This window comes from Sparus aurata, chromosome 9 (assembly GCF_900880675.1).
Source record: "Sparus aurata chromosome 9, fSpaAur1.1, whole genome shotgun sequence".
NCBI lineage: Eukaryota > Metazoa > Chordata > Actinopteri > Spariformes > Sparidae > Sparus > Sparus aurata.
The window spans coordinates 20,045,873-20,060,101 of record NC_044195.1 but is presented as its reverse complement, the minus strand read 5'-3'; the positions used below and the strand labels follow the sequence as shown (position 1 = coordinate 20,060,101).

The following is a 14,229-nucleotide window of genomic DNA, read 5'->3' as shown; positions in this document are numbered from 1 at the left end:
CGAAAAAGGCTTATGAGCAGCTTACAGTCCTGTCTTGACATCTCTTCTGAGGAGGTTTAGATTCACATCCTATTTTATTGGACTCTGGTGACTCACATGAAACTCTTATGTGAACTTAAAAACTCATATGTAGCTAAAAGGACTTTACGTGCAAATGTTTCATCGAGCTGTGTCTACCTGGGACTCCCTACGAGTGAGTAGACTGATTAAATCTCACGGTTCAGTGATGAAAAGCCTTAAAGAACAAAACAGCCGCTCCAGTTGCCTATGATTACCTATTTATAAATACCCTGCTCCTGTATCTGGTTGACTGGGAATGTCTAACAAGGGGAGCTACTGGGGAAGTCATGTTTATTTTTACTTCCGCCACGGACCTTTTGTTGCCGCCCATTTGTTGGTTGGTTTGTTTCATAGTTTGAGTTTCTGGTTTCAGTTATTTCCTGTTTTATTTTGTAGTTCTCTCCTCATCTGCCATGTTTTGCTTTTCACTTCCTCCCTTTGTCCCTTGCAGTCTTTTTGTGTTTCACTTGTTAAGTAGTACCTGTCTATCCAAGCTGGTGTTTTTCTCTTACTCTTTTTCAGTATGTTGGTTCTGTTCCCCCACATCAGTCCTGTGTCTTCTGTGTTCCTCATGTTCAAATTCCTGCCTGTGTTCCCAGTGTTTCTTTGGTTTATACTATAAGTTTATTTTTGTACTTCTCAATTGTCGTGCATTGTATTTTTGCGACTACTTTTGCAAACTGAGACAGGTTTGTTGGTTGGTTTGTCAGCAGGATGACACAACAACAACAACAACAAAAAAGCGACTGGGTCTCTGCCCAGATCAGACCCCAGTATATTTTGGTGTGGATCTCACTTTCATAAAATTAACAAGATGAGTTTTTCTGCATTTTTCGTACATTTCTTAATAATAATGGATGGATCTTGATGAAAACACTAGTATGGCAATCACCAAGGCCTGACAGTCCCCTTTCAATTCAGTCAAGCCTAATCAAATATCAAATAAAACACATTTAAATTGGCTTCATCACAAGATTTGTTTGGTTCCACATCAAATTGTACTCACTTACAGATACTAGCTATCTAAATATGCCTATTTTTTTCAATTTCTTTTTTTAAATCAAACCTAATCCAGCTGTTGGGCCTTGGTGGAGGTATACTCTCTATTGAGTGCCACTCTAATTGTTATTGTAACAATTTGCAGCTGAGTGTAAAGTGACAAGGATGAGAACAAGCATTCTGCTCGTACGCTGCTAAAAGACGCTCAATTTTCTCCCTTTGAGTTGTAACCGAGTTGCTGCTTTAAGGAAAAGAGTTGGAGGGATCTTGTGGTCTTTCTCATGAGTGAGGGAAAAATGAAGCTTAAGATTAGATCGATGCAACATTAGCAGTGACATGGGCTTTATATCACACTGTTGTGGTGAAAAAGCTGAGCAGAGCCTGGAGGCAAAGCTCTTGATTTCCTGGTTGATTTATGTTCAAGCCTTTAGCGATGCTCGCGAGCTGTGTGTAGTATTCAAGACGTGATTGCCGATACACACAGCCAACATGACTTTCCTTCACAGGGTGTCTGGGCTCACCCTGAGGGAAAGGATGACGGAAAGAGCTTGGTTTGGACTTGCCGATCCTTCAAATTGAAAGAAAGTGGCTAGACTGGGCCTCTCTCTTGAAAGTTCATTGATTGTCATGATGCTTTGTGAAACCACTGATAAAACTGTGAATGCCAGATTTCTGTATTTAATCTGCAACGTAAATATGTTCCTACCATAAAAGAGTCTAGCTAGTTCTTATTGATCCTGTGCAGTAAAGGCATCATTTACCTTTCATGTAGCAGCAATTACATAGACATAATAGTCTAAATTAGAGTTAGGGTTCAAGAGAGTCAGCATAGCGATGGTGAAGTTTTAAGTCAAAGTAAGCTGTTATACTGAATAATGTATGATATGCATCCAGTTGGGGATACAACAGTAAAAAGAAGTCTCTGTGCAGTGAACACTGTATCCTTCTGTTGGGTAATTTCTAACTATTGTCTCTGGTTATGGTCCTCGAAGGCATGTTGAGGATGCTGAATAGTGTATTCTAGATGGCAGCTCAGGGAAAGAGGGATTACTCTCTTCCAGGCTCAATATTGTGCTACAGTAGTTGACACCTGCAGGCTTATTGCCTGCTGTCAGCACCGGATCATAATTAGCCCCCAAATGTCCAACAATCACTTTTCACAGCCTGCTACACTAAAACCTATGGCCAAGCTATTTGAAAATGTTCTCCCTGACCATCTCAGGTAAAATGCTTGGGGAATAAAAAGTATATCTCTACTGTTTCTGTGTTTCTTTTCATTTTTTCTCAGCAGTGATGTGAGAAAGCTCTTCCTCTGCCAATGGGACTGTTATGTCATTCTGCCTGATAGCTTAAACGGAATTATATTTGCAAGGGTGCCAGTGAAATTTGGTCTAGATGCTATTTAAGATAGAATATGTAACATTTCTGCATTCATTTGGCTAAAAACGACAAAACCTATTTCATAAATCATTTCCAAAATGTTGAAATCTGTAATTTTATTTTGGGCTGTTGTGTGACTAAATGTAATACGAATACAAATACGTACATTACCTTGTCTTGACCATTTCTGTCTGAGTCACAGAGATAGATTTTCATCAGCCATAGTGGTTGTTGCCTTTGCTGCAAACAACAACTCCCATGCTGCCACACTATTTTTGTAACCCCTGGCGGCAGAAATAATAATTTGTGGGTTTAAAAATGCACTCCTACATCTGAAATGAAATACAGAATATCTGTGGGGAATTGTTCAACATGAGCACACGAAGCTCAGGTAAGTTTAATCAAGACTTTCTTTATGCTCCTTCATTTTCATTTCACTCTCTCTTCCTCTCTCAGATTTTACCACAATTTGGATCAGCCAATCATGTCATTCTTTTCAGTCCATGTGAGCCATCAAGCTGACGTAGTCTGAACAGTAAATGGACTTGCACTTATATATATCAAATCTGTTCTCATCTCTGCTGTTGTCAGCTGTCATTTCAGTGTGTAATCATGGAGACCCTTCTCCAAACCATTCACCTCCGGTTTATCATATCTAGTGCCCACAAGGCTTGGACGATGCCTACAGAGCTGGCATATCACGATGTCCCCCTGATGGACAATGACATTGTTATTTGGAAAGGAGGGTGGGGTGCTATGTGTGTCTGAATTTGAGTTAGTGTGCTCCACTCAACTGTAGTCATTGCTGTTTCCTACTGTCGCTGTGGCAGCAACCTCCACCTGTCTCCAATCACCAGTGAGGGGAGTCAGATCAACTCTAACAGCCCTGCCTGGCAAGTGTCCGACATATATCCCTTAAATGGGTTCAAAAGGGTCTTCATCTCTGCACCACGTGTCCGTAACTTAGCTGTATTCAACATTACTGCACCAGGCGCCAATAAAGTTGTTTTCATTTTCTCACATGTCACTAACACCAACAACTCCTGCCTTACCTCAACATAGGGAACCCAGTGTTTCCCACACATAGACTTTACTTAGACGGGTCTTCCAGATATATAAATATATATCAATTTTAGCATTTTTTACTTTAATTCTAGTGGACAATCTGCCCATCGCACTTTCCCTCCCTTCTACCCTCAATCATACATGGTTTTCATCCTCCACCAGCCTGACCCTAGGTGCCAGGTTGTGTTCATCAGTCCACTCCACATCACATCCACCTTCTGCCATAGTCTTCCCCCCACCCCCAGTATCATGGCTCCATAGGGGGATTTCCTGTATAACCTAGCTAATACTCAATATGGCAATAAAAATACTTATTCGTTCCTGACTGCAATAATACAGCCTCGCACTAAGCAGCTGAACGACAAAACTATTAGCATCAGTTTTTATGACTCTGTTTATGTCAAAGCAGGTACAGCTTAAGACTACAGTTATTTTCTCGGAGCTGCTCAAAGCCAACGACAACAGTGACATACTTTTAGCATGATGTGTGCATGTAGTCGAGACCTTGCTAATGTAAAGTCACATCATATGTTTATCTGCTCCATCGAACCGTAGATCCCCCTGCTGAAGAACTGTCACCAGTGATCAGCTCTGATTAGCATCGCTAGCGACGGACACAGGCGCCCACACACACATATGCATGTGTGCGCACGCTGAAATACACACATACACGCGGAGTAAAAGCAAAAGCCCAACCTTGGAGGAATTCATGCTGAGCAAAGTGGATCGCTGAGCTCTGGTCAGAGAAGAGATGCTGAGTGCCTCCAATCAGGGAGGTGCTGGAATGTCTCAATGACATTTACACCCGCTGACACAATAAAGAAAATAAAATAAATAAAAAAAAAAAAAAAATAAGAAATAAGGACGCGGTACATGCATGTCCGTTTATGCCCGCTCTCCAAAACGACATGGAACAGGCAGAACGATTAAGAATATAACTACATTAAATATCCAACAAGAGGTTATTTAAGCAGACCACTAAAACTTTACTATACCGGATAACTAAATAATGCACACTTTCTGGGAATAATAGAAGCTGGCAGGATGATTGGAGGATACACTGAGGATGTCAAGGAATCCATATCTCCACTGTTCATTTAATTTCTAACAGAAGAAAATGGTTATGTAAAAAGAAATAGAAATTCATGAATGCTGCCATCACACAAAAGGGTTTAATATGTTTAATATTTAATATTTTTTCTTTTGGTACAGCATCATATCATAGTTTTGAAGCTTTGTAAATTAGTTATTTTATGGAAAGAAAACTGGTGTGGGGTAAATTACCAGAAAAAAAATTAAGGAAAAGTTAACAAAAAAAAAAAGACGTATAAATCATGTTAATTGTAGTGGTAGTAGTAATAGTTGTACACATATGAATCTTGGTACCCGATCTATGGTATTACGTAACTGTACATCAGGTGACAAAAAGTTAAATAAAAAGTTGATCACAATTAAATAAATAAAGTCCCATTTTTATTGTTTGGTCATTTCATATGATAACCTTCTGCAGGGATGATTCACAGTCAGACTAAAGAAAGTAAACAAATACTTCATCAAGGTGAGAAGCATTTTATTGGCATGATTTAGGTCCATTTGTCCCCTCGGGCGGGAGGGTCAATGCAAATCAATACAAAGTTGAATTTCTTACTGATGACAAATCATTTCTATCCTGATGGGACTGGTCTCACTCTGAGGGAGCATGAGGACTCCCTGAATGCTTTGATGGGCATAAAATGATGTGAATTAAATAATCTGGCCTGCACAGTCAATAGATCTCAACCCAATTGATCTCCTGTGGGAGACTTTGGACTATCTTTTGGAGGGATAATGTTCCATTCATCCTGTGGAGTTGCTGAGACCTGAAAAAATCAATGCCAAAGTGCATTGAAGCTGTTCTGGCTGCACACTGTGGCCCCAAAACTTTACTGAGACACTTAATGTTGGCTCTTTTTTTTAATGTGTGACCTTTCTGTGTTTTTTGTGGCCAAACCAGGAAGTTAGCATCATGCTCAGATTATTGCAGGGAATAATCTCCGTGGCAAACAAACGTTTATGATGATGATCTTCACAGATTGACCATGAAAGCAAATTTTTATAGCATAGATGCAGTCGCCAGGACTAAAAATCAATTTTAGGCTGTACACAAACTTCACCATGTTTGTAGACTCCATCTCCACCACCATTAAGCTTCAATCACAGGGAGGGTGGTTTGATTCCTGGCCCCTGCATTCTGTGTGGAAGTATCCTTAAGCAAGACACTGATTCCCAATTTGCTCCTGGTGGCTCTTTCATTGCCATGAGAGTGCGTATGAATGGTCATTGCTGTTGCTGAGTGAGCGGTTGAAAAGACTGGAGAGGCACTTTATCGAGTAGTCTACAGTCGATTAACTATTTGAACTATATTTCATACACTTTACTAAAAAATTATCCACTTAATTGGAAAGTTTGAGTTAGAATAATTTGAAACTAAAGCCTGTAAAGGAGATGAGTACATGAGTTTCTCTGTTTGGTGTGATGACATTTCCCACCAAGCAATGAAATATCCAAAAGAAGTCAATTCAGTGTGTTTGACGACGTTGGAAAGGCTTCCACTGGAGAGCCAGAATTAAAGGTTTTTTGATGTCTTTTCAATGTTCACGAGTGATGTCCATGTGACATCCTTACAGAGATCAAAATTAGCCAAGTCATTTTGGAAGTCTTTTTCAACTTCAGTTGCAGCTGTCGGAAGAACTTCTTGCCTCATGCAATCTATTGAGGTTGAGGCTTAGGGTTCAATCAAACCTGTAGTTTTTGCTGCATGAAGTGGTTTTGCTAGTGGGTTAATGTCCCAGACAGCTTCTGTAGTCTCACTTTGCCACTTGTCAATAAAAGCTTCAAAATCTACTAGTGGGGTATCTACTGATATTATGTCTGAACCGGAAAAGAGAAAATGCTCACTCATTTCTCATTTCTGCAGCGCTCTTTAGGTCAGAATAGTATATCAAATACTCACTTTGATCCGACTTCGTAGGGGACGTTGGGCTTATCTTCTCGGTGGAGTTGTCACTCTCCTCGTCCACGACGTAATCAAAATTTAAGATGAACATCATCACCACGCCCTCCTCGTTTTTCACCGGGATTATGTGAGTGTTGCACTGAAAGTCAGACCCTGAAACAGAGACAAAGGTTCAACACCAAAAAGAGAATGAATCATACATTATCTCTCGGCCTGGGATCAGTGTGTCTCAAGATGTCTTCACTGGACCTAAATGTATAGAAAAACATTTATTTTCATTATTGATTGATGAGTTGTTTGGGCCTTAAAACACAAGGCAATGGTAATAAATCATGATCAGTGGTTTCGAAAGCCCATGGAGACGTCCTCATATGTCCTGTTTTGTCCACGGCAATTTTGGCTGTTATAGAGGAGTAAATAAACAGGAAAAGATTCATATTTGAGAAGCAAAACTCAGAGAATTTGGACATTTTTTTCACAAAAATGGACTCAAAGCATTTGTTCGATTTTCAAAATAGCCGCCAATTAATTTAACAGACTAACCTTTGCAGCTCCATTAGGCTCAGGGGAAATGTATCAATAAGTGCTATCACGATGGGAAAAGATGGTGTAGAGACCTTTATAAAGATTGTTAATAAACAGAAATGTAAAAATGACAAACACCTCCCTCTGGTTCCACATGAACGTTGGGAAAGCCGAGGAAAAGTTGATCCGATTTAAAGGTCAATGCCTGCATGTCAGAGCAAATGAAATTGTCGAGATAAAATAAGTAAAGCCCAGGGGTTAAACAAAGCATACGTGTGTGTGCGTTCATGTGATTTGCACGCCTATCTGAGCCCATATAGACGCGCCACATGTATTTCAATGAGCGATACAATGCGGGCTTTGCAGAAGTTGGGACAAATGCGATGCAGTGCGGACGCAGACAGAGTTTAGCAGAATAGATCAAACAGGCAGGACAGATTACAGCCAATTTGGAGGATTGCAATGTGCTCATAGGAGTAATGACTGGAGGAGAGGATCGCGTGAAGCACCGGAGCAGAAAACAATCCATGATCTAAACTTAGTGTTGGGCCCAGAATATCCCAATTTCTCAACTGCAGTGGTTAGAGCTGTGTTGATGCCTGCAGGCACAATTGCCCACCAATGAAACTTTATACTCACTGGACCTTAAACGACAATAACACGATTGCTACAACCCGGCTCGAGTGACATACAATATCTCAGTGACCATCTCTGGAACAGGAGAAAAGCTGCCATGGCAGCATTTTTTTTTTTTTTACCGTGACTCTAATTTTCAGCACATAATGAACGTATTTAAAAAAAAGTTCAATTTCAAATTCACCAGTAGTAGTGTTTAACATCTGGCCTCTAAAAATCCAAATTACTGATGCTAACTTTCCCCTTTGTCTCCCTATGTAGGTCTGTCTGTCTGGCTTGTTGTGTTCTCCTACTCACAGAGGACACATATTACCCGTGTTCAGTGTAATCTCCGCAGGGCTCACAGACACCCTGCCAGCAGCATTCATTAGCAGTAGACTCGCTGTCTGACTAAATATAACAAGCTTGGTCTGCCTCAACATGCCAGAGTTCTGTTGGAAGGATTTCTGCATCAAAACTCCCAGAAGTAACGCTGTCACCACTGACGATATGATAATGTGATTTTAATATGGTGGAAAACGTAAAGATAAATAAATAAATAAGGGTAGAACTGGGTAGAATTAAAAATTTTTAGCTTTTTCATTTGAATCGATGGGAATAGGTCGCACATATGCTCGCTGTATTCAGATAAGAAGGCCCTCCACACCCATCATGTCCGGTGTCATGGGTGTCGGCCGATGTTATGATGTAAAGTAGAAGTGGTGCTTAGAGTGCCGGAGAACTGCGAGTCCTTCCCCAGAAAATCCCTTTTTCATAAAAAGCACTTTCCTGCATTTCCCAGAAAGCCGTCACTTAATTCTGCATTGTCCCGTCTATAAAAGGGAACATTATTCGGTTTTGACTTTGATGCGTTTGATTTCAAAGTGTTTCTCGCTCTTTTTTCCAAGCGGAGGAGAAACTAATTGAGCGAGAGGGTTGTTCCATATCGACTTTTAATTATCTGATAAATCCTGCGGGAATTAAACTTGTTAGTGATAAATCCGTGAAAAAAAAAAAAAGAATCCTCTCCAAAAATAAAAAAGAAATCTGCACTTACTGATGTTATTTATGGGACGTTTTCCCTTTATTCAGAAGTAGACAACTGGAGTGGTGACAGGAAATGAGGGGGGAGATTATTATTACCATTATTTCTAATGCCAGATTTCCAACCACATTTCCTTTGTTGTTTTTCAACTCAAATATGCAAATGATTTCTAACAAACCCTTTTATTATTGTGAGAGTACATACTGAGAGAGGTATTTCCAGGTACACCGAGACAAACCTCCATCTTTTCACTGAACCCTTCAAGCTAAGATAAGCAGATTATATATTCTATATGTTATACCATATTTCTTTTTAGCTCCTACATTGTCACATTATTGGAAATTATTGTTATGTTTCGCCTTGTTTGTTCTAGATGTAACAACAAGAGATGTCGCGTCACTGTGTGAGATATCCTGTATTATATTAGCACCAGTGAAGTGCAGAGGTGATTTCTTTAACACATGGAAACGAAATGAGAACATGAGATCTCAACATTTTTTACCCCTCGCGATGCAGATCTCCATTGTTCAGGCACGTTTTCACAGTATTCAGCATTAAAATATAGAGGTTAGGGGGTTCCCCGCTACATGGTTGCATATATATATGAATATGAATATGAATATGAATATTTCACACACTGTTTCGTGTGTAACAGCATTGTGAGCGGCCAATAAGGAACGGTTAATTTCCAAAGAAATGCAAGGTGACATTCTGAGTTATAAGCTCAGATATCATAACATCTGAAAAATTACAACCAGGAGTAATACATTGAATATTAATACTAGTTAATACGAGCAGAATGTAATTGTCCATTAAATCCAACTATACTTTATGTACGGCCAGGATGGCGAATGTAGCAGGAATCTTTCTGGGCTTGAGTTTACCTCACCAGATGGGGAAACAATGGTCATGCTTAAAGGCTAAACCGTGGGGGTCTCTTCTCATCTGGCCTCCTGCTGAATGTCACCTCTACCAAAATGGATCAAAAGGGAAAGCTTCTCTATCCTCTGCTATGCTAAATCAGCAGAGACGGTGCCGTGCTAATTTTGTAATAATAACTTTGTTATATAATTGTTTTTAAAATAACTCACGTTTTCGCCCACAGTGCCTTTACCTCAGTGAGCGAGGGGGAATGTGTGCAAATAAAACAGGGAGAGCCTTTCTTTCCACCATCCAGAATCAGTGGCAGCAAGCCATGTGATCAGCGGAGCTACTCGTGCCCTGAAGAAAGACGGCCTCCGTCATTGATCGGGAACAACCGCGTCATTCATCTTCGAGAAATGACTTCCAACAAAGGTCAAAAGCCCAGTGAGGTTATGGTGGGAAAAATAAAGCGAACCCAAAGCTTCGATCTTATTTTTTTTCTTAGTCTTAATTCCACTTATTCAATTAAACCTAATTCAGTGGCAATACTAATTAAGATTCACAGCATCCCATGATACTTCATGAATGAACAAATTGTTGATTATGTAAGAATATTTTAATCATGTAAACTGATTTAGGTAATGTAGAAGCCATGGTGAGTTTTGTGCATTTTCAAGAGAGTGTTATTGGCATGTCAAGCCTCATAATGAGAGCCTTAACCAGATCTCATTACCTAACACTGAATAATAATTCAATTTAAGGCGAACTTTTCATTTCAATTCCAAATCGAGCCGCAGAGTTCAATGTGAAGACAAACTGAGCTCAGATAGAAAGATCCCACTTTCTAGATCTGTGACGCTGCCCCCCGTCGACTGACAAATTGTCTTGGCAGACATGACTTCTCAGCTGAAGTGTCACAGACAAACTGTCAGACAGTTCTGTGAGAAGCTACGTTCTCTTCCAGATTCTTGGAGAAATAATGCCGGATTTCTAATTTGACCTATTCACTCGTCGTTGTGACGCTACTGTTCACTACGCATGGTGTACATAGAAAATGGGGAAAAGGCTCTGTAAAATAAATTTTTCCTTCAAAAATACAATAAACAATAATGTGAAATGTCGATCTCAACAAGGTGTAACAGGGAATCGAGTAACTGTCTCATTGTTATTAAATGTTTTATGGCGGCGTGTTTTAAACTCATTTCATTTTAGCATTCTCACAATTTATGAAATGAGTGTTTTGCGTTCATGCGTCCCGTGTTTTTACTTGGTCTCATGGTAATCATTAGCCTTCCTCAACCATTCAGTGTGGTAGCTTGAGTGATACGGTCCAGCTGCATGACCTCTACCCCATCTAAAGGCGTCAGAAGACTTCGAGCCACGCACCTGTCAAAATGTCAAACGGCATCTGAAACAACTATCTCAAGGCCTGCAAGAAGACTGTCAAAAACTGTGTGCTATCTCGTCTGTGTGATTCATTTGTCTTGCCCCCTCGCTGTGGTGGCAGGCTTTTGAGTGAGCGTAGCTTCAGATGTGGCCAGACATCACTTTCGTACAAAACTAGATTGTAACAAGCATAACCGGCTTCCATAATGGCTGAAAGAGGGAAGTGCACTGCAATGTAGCAAAAAAAACAAAAAGCAACAAATGGGAATGAAGACCTGACAATGCATACAGTACTTTGAGAAAACGCAGCGATTGAGTCAGACGTTGTAAAAGCCCCAGCTCTCAGACTGTGACAAATGTGGACTCCTCTGGGAAATTAGGGAACACATTCACCAGTTTGACAAATGACACGCAGCACAGAGCAACAGACAGCAAATGCAGAAAACACAGGGAAACACAGAAATGCGGTAAATCGTGTAGAACAAAACAGAACTGAAGTCAAACACAGAAAGAGGTTCAAGGGGCAACTGATGAAGATGTAAAAATGAAACGAACTTGGAAGTACCGAAAACTTCAGTTCCTTGAGCGGCCTCATGAAGCAGGCTCCAAAAGCATGCTGAAAATTACAAACTTTCAAGCTGAAATAAACGTGTTCAACGGTTTCTGCCAGGGGTTGAATTTTTATTCTAAATTCTGTTGAAGTTATATTAAAGCTTACACATTATCAAGGCTGTGGCGGTACAATCAGAATCATGTAAGAACAATGTTACGTTGAAACTAAAATATACAGGTTTGTCACTTCACTATCCAACATCTGATCGTGTACCTGGCGTGTCCGTCTGTCTGCAATGTCTGTGGGAACCTCTCTGTTTGTCTCGCAGTATTTTCTGTGTATTTTCTTCACTCTGCATTATGATGGTTTCAAATCGGTGAATGCGTCTTTTAATTGGCTCATGCGCAGCACTTTATTTTCCTAAATGCTACGTGCGCTGTGTCTAATTGTTGAAGATATATTATTCATTTTCTTGTGTCTCCTCCATTTGCTCTCGCGGTGCCTTCCTCTGAACTATCGTGACAGTCGACATGATTAGCTCTTCCGACCCTCGTATTAATGAATGCGAATAATACATGTTGTGTTTTAGGCTATTGAACTTTTGCTATCCTCACGCAACATTCAACCCAGCACAACATTATGCCATCCAAACACGGCTATAGCTGCTGGACATGGTTAGCGTCATTGACAGCGTATGCAGTTTGTACCAGCGAGCATCCATTAATTCCCTGACCTTTATACGGAGTGTTTCCCCCCGCTGGCCAAGAAATGTTATTTACACCTGCTTGAATGAATGGACAGTGTATTAAGACTCGCTCCCCTTTTCATGATGGAAATTTCATTACTGTTGATACTATTTCCATCATCAATTATTAAAACATTGCTGCTTAATCAAGTGATCCCTTTGGACACTCTTACAATGACGACTCACAGGTCAAACGGAGTGTCGGCGAAACTCGAAGATGTCGTGCCCAAAATCAAGAGATAAGAAAGAGATCAATATACACAGCAGTAGGGTTTTTTTTTTATTCATGTCTTAGCGAGAGTGCCGCTGTACTTTTTCTGAAATCGTGTTCCAAAAAGAGAACCTACTCCTTGTTTTGAACCCGTTCTGTTCAGATGTATCCAGGCTTCATCTTAATCTGCATAAGCTGATCTTCTTTAGCGGGAAACGTGATGATTTTTTGTTTTAGTACCCTTTCCACCAGTGTACTCACCACAACTGCCGCCTTTTAAACAGCACAGCCGCAGACTCCTGCCTGGTAGCCAATCTTGTTTAATGAAATCTGACATGTTTCTCGTTTAGGGCTATTCTGCTTAAGCCAATACGCAACGTTACTGGGGCATAGCCAATCGGGACTGGGGCATGTAGGCAGAGGCCATGCGAGCTAACCCTTTGTTTGGAGTCGCTTAGCCTTGTGGCAATATCTCGCCTCAGTGGGACCGCTGTGAGCTACACAGCCTGGCCTAATTTCATCTTCAATCAGTGTCTCCCGAGTCATCAGGGATAACTAGCAGCTCGGGCTCAAGCTAGCCTTCATTTGTATTTATCAATTCATGATATTTTGCTCCGTGATCTTTTATTTACGTACAGATGTCGGCGCATTTGAATGCAATGGGTGAAACTTGGAAGTTGGCATACTGTAACTGATTAAGAGAAAAACACAGATGGTATGGAGAGGAATATTAGATTACCACCTCCAGTACAAGAATCCTATGAGATAAAAATAGCCCCCGAATGAACATTTCTATCCTCTGCAAAAAATAAGACCTGTGCTGTTATTGTGCTCCATCTGCTCCTTCTCCCTACCAAATAAACTTGTTTTGCATTGTAATTGGTAGGAAAGCATCAATTATCTAATAAAAATGCAAATGTCCCTGCAGTGGAGCCCGTATTAATGTCTCCTCTTTGAGATGGAACGTCCCCCCATGTGCTTTTTAATTTGTTACGTCTACTTGGACAAGCTGACTTTACTCTAACGGATGAAACCTGATGAGGAAAGCGCTGTATGTGTTTCACCTCATACTGCGAGATACCAAAGAGGGGCTGAGCGCGCTGAAAAATTGATGTATTGTATTGGAGGGTATTCATCTAAGTGTCCTGCAGCACACCTTGTGCACTGTAGACACTCCGCGTTCCCCCCGGTCTCTCGCTCCCCCGCCACTAAAACCCCTCAGCAGGGGGAACGCGGCCCCTCAGTCCCCTCGGCAGGGAGTCACCTATGAAACCCTGCACCCACGCATACCACATGTCCCAGATCATTCAGCACGGTTAGCTAAGCTGCCGCTGTTATGTAGCCATTATCCATTTAACTTCTCCCTGCACGGTGTCGGCTTCCTTTTGTTAACGCTCATTCAGGTACAAAGTATTATTACACCCCGTGGAATAGGATAGCTTTACAAAGCCATCAAGGGAAAGCATTTAGCTCATTGATTATGTATCATCGTCGGAGGGAGGGCACACGTGTGGTATCTCCTCTCAAAACCCGTTTTGGTTGCTCACATGGAGGAAAATGAAAACGAAAAAAAGGGCCCTTGTGCTGAAGGCCTTTGCTGTGCTCTCACGGCCCCCTTTTGTTCCACTACTTTTAATTTCGAAGCATACGCGTAAGCTGCTTAACTTCTTTTTTTTTTGCCTTTTTTTAGCGAAAAGAGCAAAAAGCTTTGTTGCTCCTGATGTCACATGGCTTCCTTCCTCAAATCCTGACCTTACTTTTTAAAGAGTTTCCCACTGCAGTTATT

At 40.8% G+C, this 14,229-nt stretch overlaps 1 protein-coding gene across 3 annotated transcripts in view; it reads right to left on the bottom strand.

The window, feature by feature from the left end:
- The window catches only part of kcnh7 (potassium voltage-gated channel subfamily H member 7), a 47,684-nt gene that overhangs the window by 28,790 nt on the left and 4,665 nt on the right, over window positions 1-14,229 (bottom strand). For all 3 annotated transcript variants that reach the window (XM_030429013.1, XM_030429014.1, XM_030429012.1), the window contains exon 3: window positions 6,497-6,652. In XM_030429013.1, the coding sequence (XP_030284873.1) occupies window positions 6,497-6,652 (156 nt within the window). The remainder of the gene's footprint in view (window positions 1-6,496; window positions 6,653-14,229) is intronic.